The 12406-nt window shown below is 41.6% G+C and overlaps 1 protein-coding gene across 1 annotated transcript; it reads left to right on the top strand.

The window, feature by feature from the left end:
• Positions 1–373: 373 nt before the first annotated feature.
• Positions 374–10955, top strand: LOC114133497 (WD repeat-containing protein 20). Its single transcript, XM_027999471.1, has 4 exons — positions 374–789; positions 2422–2604; positions 3182–4591; positions 5500–10955. The coding sequence occupies exons 1-4, from the start codon at positions 400–402 to the stop codon at positions 5545–5547; spliced, it is 2031 nt and encodes a 676-aa protein (XP_027855272.1). The 5' UTR covers positions 374–399; the 3' UTR covers positions 5548–10955.
• The last annotated feature ends 1451 nt before the right edge of the window (positions 10956–12406 follow it).

The raw sequence follows: 12406 nt of genomic DNA, 5'->3' as shown, positions 1-12406 counted from the left end.
GGTTCGGTGCCACTGGGTGACCCAGCCCGGATGTCTTGTCTCTTCCCGCCCTCCCTCGGACCACCGACGCAGTGCCAGGCCCGACCAGCAGCAGCAGACGCACCGCGCCTCACGCACTCCACGCACACTGGAAGCCAGCGGGAGGATGCTGCTGCTCGCAGCGGCTCAGAGAAGCTTCCTCCGCGGGGTTCGGCTGCAGGCGGCGGCGGCGCGGCTGTAGGATGCACCGGACCGGACCGGGTGTGCCGGAGCGGGCCAGGCTGAGCTCGGCTGCTGCTCTCCTCCATCGCCATCAGTCCTGATTCGGTTATTTTATTTTATTTTATTTTTTACTCCCATCGCAGTGTTTTTATTTCCAGGTCAGAACCAGTGTTTCCTGTGCGGTCGTTTGCACTGAAAATGGCCGGAGATGGCGGCGCTCTGAAGGATATCAATGAGATTAAATCCCAGTTCCGGACCAGAGAGGGCTTCTACAAGCTGCTCACCCTCTCCGACTCGCAGCAGCGGGGCGGCCTGCCGCGGGGCCCGACCGCCGGAGCCACGCTGGGGCCCGGCGCAGGACCCGGACCGATCCCCGGCGCAGGGGTCGGGCTGCTGCAGGGGCCCGGGGCCGCCTCAGCCTCGTCCTCCTCCAATGCGGCGGCCAACTCCTCCCCGGCGGGCTTCCTGCCGCCTGTCCGGGTCTCCATGGTGAAGCTGCAGCCCGAAGACCCGAGCGAGGAGTCGGAGCGGGTGTGCTTCAACATCGGCAGGGAGCTGTATTTCTACACCTACACCAACATCAAGAAGGTGAGCCTCCGGTGCGCCGCTTTAGCCCAGCCTGCTAACCTGCTGGGCGCCGAGTTTCAGCCGGTTTTCAACGCGGGGCCTCCTGGATGAGGGGCGGCCAAAATGGATGCAGAGTCCGTGGAACCTGCAGGAGGGCCCCGGTGATGCTGGAGGAGCAGGAAGCGAGCATCCAGCTGAAATAGTCCCCGCAAACTCACTCACTGGCCGCGTCTAAAATGAACCATAACAACTATAACAGGACATAGAAAATTTTTATTTCTTAATGGAAACACGCAAATTTTGGAAAAACTCCTAAAGGTTTTTGCTCTATAGGATGAGGTGGTTATTTCGGCCGTATTGAATTACATCTGTCTGTCTTTGTATTTTGGAAAACTGTAATGGAAACACTTTTAGCGCGACACAAGTCATGTGATCAACATGGATCTTACTACTGGCGGAAACGACAAAGAAGACGACAGGAAGTAGTAGGAGGACAATGGTTTGCTTTTGGGGGGTTTTTTCAGACCACGTGCAGCTAGCTCCGCCAGAGCTCTCACAAACTGCGTGTCCATTAACCGTAAAATTGAGCAAATTTATATGAAGAAAATTAATTTGCTAAATTGAAACACTGCAATTTAAAAACAAAACTTATGTTTTTGATTAAAAACTTTTAATGCTTTTAAGGCCATTTTGGAATAGACTTATTTTGCAAAAGTGCAATAGAAACAGTTTTTTCCACATCAGATGAGTCATGCGATCAACAGCCAGATGTTACTACTGGCGAAAACAATGAAGAAGATGACAGGAAGTGGTAGGAGATAAATCCATAGTTCAACCATGGCATTCATAATCTATCAGCCAATCAAAGGAGACCTCGATGTTTATTTAAGTGTGGAAGCAACAAGCCCCGCCTACTTGGGAGCAGCTAGGCATGCTACGTTTTGAGGAAACAAACCATCGTTTTCCTACCGCTTCCTGTCTTCTTATTCGTCATTTCTGCCAGTGGTAACATCCGGCTGTTGAAATAAGTGTTTCCACTGCAGTTTTGTAAGATACATCTATTTTGATATGGCAGAAAAATCCCCTCATCCTTAGGCCTGTCATGATAACAAATGCTGCTGGATGACAAATTGTCCCAGAAGTTGTTGCAATAAATGATAATATTGTTATTTTGAGACCATTTTCAATTAATATAATGGTAATAATGTAAGAACATATTCTTACTGACCAATAAACGTACAATTTTTAATGAACATTTAACACTGGAACTGGAAGACATTTTAAATATCTAAAATAAATAAAGAAAACAACAAATAAAATGAATTATGAAGTCTCAGTAAAGTAAGGGTTAGTTGAGTCCAAAGCAGAAGATTTTAATCATCCAGTTTTTGGTAGGAAGAGGAAAACGATTAGTCATGTAAATTGAAATGATTGAGCTCATTTTTATTTATCATGTGATTAATTGATGTATTAATTACTATACCAGGTCTACTCATCCTAGAGCAAAAACTTTTAAAAAAATAAAAAAACATGAGTTTTTTCAAAATTATCTTGTTTCCGTTAAGCTAATTTATTTTCCACAGTTCTGTGGTCACTGGCTTTGCAGCTGTTGTGGACCAGGAGTTTCTCCTCACTGACCTTTCTGCCCTGCAGGCCGTGGACCTCAGTAAACCCATAGACAAGAGGATCTACAAGGGGACCCAGCCGACGTGTCACGACTTCAACCAGTACTCGGCCACGGCGGAGAGCGTGGCGCTCATCGTGGGCTTCTCCGCCGGCCAGGTCCAGTACCTCGACCCCATCAAGAAGGAAACCAGTAAGCTCTTCAATGAGGAGGTACGACTTCTGTCGCATTTATCCCGTTTCAGGGGAAATCTAGTTCTTCTAATAGATTTGTAATAGTTTGTGAAATCTTCTACAGTGTGAAGCTTTTTTTTTTCAGACCAGCGACTGAAAGATCAAAGGTCAAAATTCCCTTTAAGAATCTGCACTGCAAAAACACAAAATCTGACCAAGTAGTTTTGGTCTAATTTCTAGTGCAAATACTAACTTAAAAGTAACTTTTCAGCATGAAGTATGAGCTTGTTTTAAGTCAATAATTCCTTAATTAAAAGCTAAAAGCTACTTGTTCCATTGGCTGATTATTTCACTTATAACATGACATTTTCTTAAGTGAAATAATATTCCAGTAGAACTAAAACTTTTTCATTTACTGGATGACACTTCATGACAACATTTCTGAAGACTCCTTCCTGTTCATTACCGTGTCAAATCTTATATTCACACCCCTTCAAATAAAGGGTTACCAAAAACATTTGTGAAATAACAGTTACCCACTTTTCATTCTTTATTCTGTGTGTATTTTAATTGTCATAACATACAAACTTTATGGTATTTCCTTCCCGAATTCCAGAGGCTGATCGACAAATCCAAGGTGACGTGCCTAAAATGGCTGCCCAAGTCGGAGAACCTGTTCCTGGCCTCCCACGCCAGCGGTCACCTCTACCTGTACAACGTGGACCATCCGTGCGGAACCACCGCTCCGCAGTACTCGCTGCTGCGGCAGGGCGAGGGCTTCGCCGTCTACGCCTGCAAGAGCAAGACGCCGCGCAACCCCCTGCTGCGGTGGGCCGTGGGCGAGGGCGGCCTGAACGAGTTCGCCTTCTCGCCGGACGGCGTTCACGTGGCGTGCGTGGGTCAGGACGGCTGCCTGCGCGTCTTCCACTTCGACTCGATGGAGCTGCAGGGTGTGATGAAGAGCTACTTCGGCGGGCTGCTCTGCGTTTCCTGGAGCCCCGACGGGAAGTACCTGGCCACTGGCGGCGAGGACGACCTGGTGACCGTCTGGTCGTTCGCCGAGAGCCGGGTGGTGGCACGCGGCCACGGCCACAAGTCATGGGTCAACGTGGTGGCGTTCGACCCCTTCACCACTTCGCTGGAGGACGACGAGCCGATGGAGCTCAGCGGCAGCGAGGAAGACCTCCACCAGGGGGCGCAGAATAACTCCACGCACTTCGGCAGGGTGCGGACGAGCAGCACGCTGTCGCGCCTCTCGCGGCACAGCTCGAAAGGCGGCGGCTCGCCGTCCGTCACGTACCGGTTCGGCTCGGTGGGTCAGGACACGCAGTTCTGTCTGTGGGACCTGACAGACGACGTACTGTACCCCCGCCTGCCCCTGTCCCGCGCCTTCACCAACACCTTCGGCCCTTCGCTGCCCAACTCTGGCAGCGGCGGGGTCAACAGCAGCTCTGGCGGCGGCGGCGGGATCGGAGGCGTGGAGGGGCACCATCACCCACCGGGCGCCAACACCACTAGCGCCAACCCGCCGACGCTTCCCCTGCCGCTGCCCCGCTCCCTGTCCCGCTCCAACTCCCTGCCCCACCCGGCGGTGGCGAATGCCTCCAAGGGTCCGGGGGCCTCCGAGGGCGGCGGAGGCGGAGGCGGAGGTGGGGGCAGCGGCGGCGGGGGCAACATCGCCCCCTTCAGCATCGGCCGCTTCGCCACGTTGTCCCTGCAGGAGCGCAAGTCGGACAAGTCCGGGAGCGGCAGCGTGGAGAAGGAGCACAAGCGCTACCACAGCTTGGGCAACATCAGCAAGAGCAACGACAAGATCAACGTTGCCCCCCGCAGCAACCGGCTGGACGGCGCCAAGGTGCTGGGCACGACGCTTTGCCCCCGCATGCACGAAGTACCACTGCTGGAGCCGCTGGTCTGCAAGAAGATCGCACACGAGAGGCTGACCGTCCTGGTGTTCATGGACGACTGCATCATCACGGCCTGCCAGGAGGGCCTGATCTGCACCTGGGCGCGGCCGGGGAAGGCGGTACGTTTCCACCAAGTCTTCACAACCAAATACTGCAACCAAACGTGCTTCCAGTTTAAGGTTTCTGCTGAGCTGTGGCGTTAAACTTCAGAGGTCAACAGCTGAAAATGTTCCCTTTAGGAATGGAGATTATATCAGAGCATTAGAGCTGCTGTAGATCAGAAAAAAGCTGGAGTAAAATTCCATCAAAAAACTCAGCAATCTTGAGATAATACTCAAAAATTTTCTAAAAAAAAACTTGGATGTTTCTGAGCTTCAAAAGTAAAAAAAAAACTGCTAGAAAAATCAGAAATTTTGAGATTGAATTAGAAATTTTATAGAAAAAAACAACAAAAACTTTTCAACTTTTGAAACTCAAAAAATGTTTTAGATTAACCTAAAAATTTTAGTTTGTTTTTTTATGGAAAATGTTCACTTTTCAAACTTAGATATTTCCTTCTTTTTTCTCAAATATTTCTGAGATTGATCTCAGTTTTTTATTTTTTTTCTAGCAAATTTTTGACTTTTCCATCTCAGAAATGTCTCTGTTTTTTCTAGAAAATGTATAATAACACCAACAAATTTCAGATTTTTTTCCTACTTGCATTTTTTTTTAGACTTTCCAAACTCAGAAATTGAAATTTTTCTAAAAGTTTCTGGGATTAATCTTCTTTTCTAGCAAATCTTTTGACTTTTAAAACTTTTTCTTGTTTTTTTTTTTTTGTAGACAATTTTAATTAATTTAAAGAAAATTCATATTTTTTACTAGAAATGTTTTGACTTTTCAAACTCAAGATATTTCAAAGTATTTTCTATAAAATGTCTCCCTTGATGGCAGCAACCTGCTGGAATTAAAGAAGAAGAATAAAAGGTTTAGAACTTTATTTATGTCAGATCTGCAGCTGATTCTGGTTTTCTCTCTTGTTCAGAACCTGACAGCACAGAACGGAAACTCTCCGAGTGGAACGGTCGTATAGCTGGAGGAGAAGCTTTGCACTCATCCCTCCTCTTCAGTTTTCTGTTCGACGCCACCTTCCTCTTCTTAAACCTTCTTTTGGGGCCAACGACCAGAACCAAACCCTCAGCGTCTCTGATCGCTGAAACTCTGAGGCGGAAATTAAGCCCGAAACTCTGACCCTGACTCCTGGACTTTCTCTGGAGGAAAATCTCATATTTATTTCCGTTTTATGCAAAACTTAAGAGTCGGTGTTAGAGAAACGGGGTTATGCAGAATAGTTTTGAGCTGCTAGTATCTTACCTGCAGCAGACGGGAGTCAGAAAGATTTCAGATGAAACTCTGAGAACAGGAACCATCTAGGAATTCTGACTGAAATCCTTTAAAAGGCCTAAATTTATGTTTAAAATGTGCTTAAAACTTTAACTTTTTACTTAAAGTTTGATCTGTAGAAGTCTGCAACCTTTCAGACGTAAAGTTTTATTTCAAGTTTTATTCCTGGAGGAACCCGTTTGTTATTACCAAGTATGCAGAGAGCATCTTCCAGATGAGATTTCCCCTGATTGTTCAAACACTGATCACCCTGACTGCTGCATACTGCAGGTTAGATACTGACTGCTAACACAGATGGCAGAAAAAGAAAGTACACCCTCTTTAACTATTTAAATCCAACCTCAGGAGGGGAGAAACACATCAGGTTCAACACTGTCATTATTTATTACACAAAGGCGAATCCTAAATATACAATCCGTGTGATGAAAAAGTAAGTACACCCTTCGTTTACCGGGGCTTCAGCCTGGTGCTGCTTATCAAGTCCAGAGAAGCAATGGAGCAGTGGAAAACATTTTAATCAGCTGTAATGTCACTTCAAATTCAAACCCCACAACGCACAGAAACCCCAAATCTCCAACTCAACCCCTACGGGCTGCAGTTAGCATGCTAAAGGTCAAAGTTCATAACTGGATGGCTCTAGAGTCTCTTGTCCCTGAAACGAAATCTCAGAATGAGTTAAGTTTGCCAAACTGCATCTGACTGAACCAAAAGATTTCTGGAATAACGACTTTTACAAAAAAGCAATTTACTGAAAGAACAACACAGTCAGAGCAGTAAATAAGTCAAAACTGTACAGAAAGTAAAAGCATTTTGGATCTAAGATAAAAAATTTAAAAAACATCCAAAAAATATTGAACAGATTTTTTTCAAGAGTTTTTTTTTTTAGCTGCAGATTCATCCTTTGTTAAAAGTAACAATTTAAAGAATTCTGCTATTGCAATTTAGGCACCAAAATTTTTATTTTCTGATTTGCATTTTAATGTATTTCTGATATTGTATAAAATAATCTTTGGTGGTTCATAAAAAATCTGCAGAATGTGCCAATTTTTTAAAATCTAATTAATCGCTGAATCGTCAAAATAATTGTTTTTTAAAATAATCGTTGGTTTCAGCTGAATTTCAACGGAATAATGCTGAATATGAAGCATGGTGGTGGAGGAGTGGTGCTCTGGGCTCCAGTTCTGCTGAAACAAATCTCAAAGTTTCTCCACTGTGGTCGGATGAAGTTAGGTCAAGGGGTGTACTTAGTTTTTCCACACACAGTTTTTCTATTTTAGTTTGCGCTCTGCTTAAGTTTGGATGTTCTCCCGGTGCAACCGAGCATTCTCTCTGGGAACTCCGCCTTCCTCTCCACAAACAAAACAAAAATCTGGAGATTTAAAAGAGGGTGTACTTTCTTTTTTCTTCATGCTTTCAATGAGAAACAGCTTCGGATCATTTTCTTTCTGGGTTTTTATATTTCTCTCCTCCATCTTTGTTTCCGATTGAGCGTTTCTCGTTTTGGTTGAGCTGGATTTAAATGCTGCAGCGTTCAGGACGAGTTCTCCGCCTTCTTCCCGCTCCTCTTCCTCAGCAAAGCCTCGGCTTCATCATGCAACAGAGCCACGGTTGTTTCGTTTATTTATTTATACACATGACTGCGTAGTAATTTATACTGTAAATATTAAAAGCTCTATAAACGCAAACGGGAGAGAATGACTCTGCAGCGACGGAGGAGAAAAAAAAGCAAAGATTATTAATATATGAAGAAGCTTCTATTGTACATAAACTGTCTGCTGTTTAGGGAGCCTGAAAATGTCAGTGTTTTTATTTGGTGTTTTTGTCGGAGCGGTCCGGGTTCATCCTGCACGCGCACACGCACACACACACACACACACAACACACACGAGCCCGTTACGGTGTAGCATCACTGTCACCTGAACTGCCTCTTGCAACATTTTGCACATCCAATAAATCCACAGTTCACAGCTGCGAGCGTTGGGGGTGGGGGGGGGGGAAGTTGCTTTGAAGAAGAAAAAAAGAAACCTTTAAATCTGAATCACTTCTGCAGTTTAGAAGCCTTAAAGGGAGCCGGCCAGAGTCATAAGCAAAATATGCCACAGCTTAGCAGCTCCACACTGAAGAAACAGAAAATATTTCCAACTATTTTTGGTGTAGTTTCTAGTCCAAATATCTTAAATAAGACAAAACTTACAAGTAACGTTTCAGCAACATATAGTAGTCAATTATTACTTGCAATATGTAACTTCTACTTTAAAAATGTTTTGATTTTCACATTTTTGTTGAAACTTTCACCATGTCAGTTTATGAGATAAATATGTGAAAAAAATCAAGCTCCTCTGCCTTCGCCCAGTGCTTGCTAGAAACAACCAATCAGAGTCAGGAGGCGGGTCTTAGTGCTGTCAGTCATGCTTGTGTGCGTCTCTGCTACCCTGAGCTAGCAGATTGTGTTGTCAATGCTAATGCTAGTTAGTATAGCCACTGATGACACCAGATAAATAGTTTTCCTGTAGTGATACGTTGTTTCTCTGCCGTTAGCACATTTAGCAATGAGTACATGAGGTTGATTGACAGCGTTAACACCCTCCTGCTGGCTCTGATTGGTTGTTTTTGGTGGTTTTCTTCAGACCCCAATAGCATCTCGGAGGAGGTGGAGGTATAGACCTTTTCACAGATTGTCTGATATCAACCTGTTACGATATGGTGACAGTTTTAGCAAATATGTAAAAAATATTAAATTTTTGCAAAAGTTACACACTGCAGCTTTAATATTGATGAAAATATGAAAGTTTATTGTTGAGCAGGCAAAATTAAATAAATAAATAAATAAATTACAGTGAACTAATTTATTTGTTTTAAATTTAGTGAATTTTGTGGTCTGCCAGCAGTTTAAATTTGACAGTTTTGGCCTCAAGAGTTTGGACACAAAGATTTATAACATGGAAAAAAAATGTATGGAGGTATTTTAGGTGCAAAAGTATTTATGAAGTTAAAGTTGCAGAGAAAAATTTTCTAGGGATTTTGTAATTGTATATTTTTTTCCCCGTGTTTCACAAATACAAAACAGCAATTACAGATTTGTTTTGGATCATTTGGTGTAAAAGGAAGTGTAATATTTTTTTTAAAGTGTAACTTAAAAAATACAACTAGCATCTTGTATTGAAGTATTTGAAGAGGCATAACAGATGCTTTGTTTTTGTGAAAGACTGAAAAAATCTACAATTACAAAACTTATATTGGATTTTTTTTTTTTTTCTCTCTGCCACTTCAACTTCTCAGTTACAAGGCACAATTACTTTGGCACCAAAAATACTTTTATACACTTTTCCTCAGGTTATAGGTAAAATATTGCTTACAGTATTAAGGGATTGTTGATTTAAAACAAGCTCCTATTTGCTGAAAAGCTACTTGTAAGTTAGCTTTGTCTTATTTCTAGCGAAGGAAGACGTTCACTGTAAAAACTACAACAAAATACTTGGTAAGATTTTGTGTTATTGCAGTGTTTGACCACCAGGGGGCAATCAGGAGCACTTGAATCAGGGTTCCCATAGGAACTCTGGGAAACTGGAATTTGATTCCGGTATTTTCCAGGTTTGGATAAATTTGAGAAAATAAAACAGGAATTTGCAGATATATTTAAATTTTCAGACTTTATTCCTTTAAATCCCTCTCCCTCCTCCTTTCGCCTTTCCTCAATCCATCCCTCCTTTACGTCTTCCCTCATTTCATTTCTTCTCTTTTTTTCTTCCTTCCTTATGTCCTTTCTTCTTTCCTCCATTCCTTGTTTCCGTTTGTCCTTCCTTCCTTTCCTTGGTGCCATTATGTAACAAATAAAGTCACAAAGTAGGAAATGAATCAGAGTCAAAGATTTGTGTAGAATTTAAAAGAAGCCCAAATATTATCAAATTAGTCACTTTAAATATAATAAATCATACTTTTTTTCAGTTATAAAATGTAAAAGATCTATTTAAACGGTGAAAGAAAATAAATCATCAGATTGAAAGTTGAATATTATTTTAAATTATGATTAAATGCATCAGATTTGAAGTTTCTGCTGCTTGTGTCTGAGCTGGGATCACATTTAGTGAACGATGCCGCCGTCTGCAAATAAACTAAACAAATCTTTTAGTTTTACATTTTCCGCTTGTACATAGAAGAACAAACACAAACCCTGGAAAATTAAGTTGTACCCTTCTAAGGCTGGTTTATGTGAAATGTTAGTTATTTATCAAACATGTTTAGTCCCATCATATTACAGCTCATGTCAAACAACCAAGCAGACATTACAGAGATTTATGTTCAGACAGCAGGCAAGTAAAACACAAGTCAGATGTTTTTCACAGCAGTCTGAACAGCCAGTTCTACGACGACGTATTAGGGCCAGAGTAAATGGGAAAAAAAGTTGTACATTTTTGCAAACATTTTGCAGAAAAAACAAGGAACTTTCTGATCTCCGAAAATCAAAAAGGTTCCAGAAAAAAAAACTCTGAAATTTTGAGAAAGAATTTGAAAGTTTTTAAGTTTGAAAACATGAAAATTTGCTTGGAAAAAATCTTGGAAATTTCTGAGTTTGAAAAAAACTAATAAAAATTCTAGAAAAAAAATGCAGAGGTTTTTAGATTAACGTCAGAACATTTCTGGGAAAAACTTGAAAATTTCAGAATTGGAAAAAGTTTTGATTTCTAGAAAAATCTGAGATTTAGCTCAGACATTTTTGAGGAAAAAAAAAGAAATTTTTAAAATGGTGAAAATATGATTTTAAAAAACAAACACCCCTTTTTTCTCTATGACAGCCAAAATAAACCAAATTATTGCTGTTTTTTGTTTTTTTACTGTGTAACTTTACAAACAGCAGCCCACAAAATGGTCGGATTCTCGGTTAATTTGTGATTCTGGGTTAATTTGTGCGTTTTTCACGTTTATTGTCAAAGCATGTCCTCCGAGCTCGGCTTAGGACTGGATCGTGGTTCTGGAGTGAGTTTCAAATCAACGCCTTTTCACATCATTAAAGGCAAACGGCATCCGTGGGTTTCTGCTATCTGTGCAGTTTTTCTTTTAAAACACAAACACTGTCAGAATAAACTGGATTATCTCGTCTCTCTGCGGTTTCATCTCTTCCTTGGTTCTCAATAGTTTATTCAATTAAAAAATACTTCTCCCAAAAGGAAAATAAAACTCTCATAATGTCAGTATAATATGAGACAAATAATCTGTGAAAAGATTGAGATTATCCACCTCCTGCCTAAGCTACTATTGCTGTCTGAAGAAATGCACCAACATCAACCAATCAGAATCAGGAAATATCTCAGTCTGTGTGGCTATGCTAACTAGCCTTAGCATCCATTATAGATTATGTAGGGGAGGGGTGAGCACTAGAGTGATTCACAGCGCTAAGTTCTTCCTCCTGGCTCTGATTGGGTGTTTCTTACTGAACGGTGCATGTCTGCAGTTAATACAGAGGAACTCGCTTAAAAGGACATAATCTGTGTTGACAATTTAAAATATAAAAATTCTTTAAGCTGCTCAAGATGAACCGAACAGAGAGAAATAAGAAAGGACCGAGAGCAGAACACTGGACCACCAAAGTAAATTAGAGTGGACGATTACCTGTAATTACAAACAGCTACACAGTCTGATAAATATTATATAATCCCTCAGATTGAGACTGTAACATAACAGTAAAGGAATATAGCTAGTTTACCATTTTGGACAGAAAATAAAATGTGAATTTGATTTTATATATATATATATATGTAATGTATTTGGAAAATTGAAGCTATAACAAGTTAAACAGGATGCACCTGATTACTGCACAATTACCTTAAAAAGGGACCTTTGTTGGCCAGTAGAGGGCGGAATTACGAGTGAAGAAGCTCATTCTGCAGCTATCATGGCCATTTCTAAAACTGTTTCACATAAAATACAACATAATGAACAATAATAAAAATAAATAACACGAGAAAGGGGGACAAACTGGTCAAACAAAAATATAGAATTAAAAACATTTACCTGAGAAATCGTCAAATACACGGTACATGATGCAGTTTTCAGAATGACTATATGTATAAACTTCATAAACATCTGGAAATTGTCCTACAGTTTCGAGGAATTTGCATCTATAGGTACTAAAATTAGAAATAAAAATGTACGATCATTTGTTTTATTTTGTAGTATTGCCATATTTTCTGCCAAATATATTGTTTTATTATAAAAGAAATGTTTCCAGGTATCAAATTTCATTTTTTTTTTTGTCCATATTTGCCTCCAAAACCGCCCCCATGCACAGTGATTTCGCTTTTGTGGAACAAAATAGTGCCGCCTCCGTCTCCTCCAAGAAGACGTTTCATATAAGCTTTGACCGTGTATGATTTAAATTTTCAGTTCTCTGCTGGTGGAAATGTGGTTATGTAATACTTCGTGTACTGAAACGAAACAGCTATAGCTTCCCTCAAGACACCCGCCCCTCTTCAAAGCCTATGAAAAGACATAAACAGGACGTAACGTGACGTAGGGTGGGTGTGTAGGGGACGCGGCAGCGTCCAAAGAGT

This window comes from Xiphophorus couchianus, chromosome 18, assembly GCF_001444195.1.
Source record: "Xiphophorus couchianus chromosome 18, X_couchianus-1.0, whole genome shotgun sequence".
NCBI classification, from domain to species: Eukaryota; Metazoa; Chordata; class Actinopteri; order Cyprinodontiformes; family Poeciliidae; genus Xiphophorus; species Xiphophorus couchianus.
The sequence above is the reverse complement of the archived record's forward strand: the minus strand, read 5'-3'. Positions and strand labels throughout refer to the sequence as shown.

Bases quoted from the DNA above. Each gene is read 5' to 3' on its own strand.
- LOC114133497 (XM_027999471.1), top strand. From the start codon at position 400: ATGGCCGGAGATGGCGGCGCTCTGAAGGATATCAATGAGATTAAATCC. The intron at 790-2,421 runs GTGAGCCTCCGG...TCTGCCCTGCAG, and splicing joins CCTACACCAACATCAAGAAG to GCCGTGGACCTCAGTAAACC. The intron at 4,592-5,499 runs GTACGTTTCCAC...TCTCTTGTTCAG, and splicing joins GGGCGCGGCCGGGGAAGGCG to AACCTGACAGCACAGAACGG.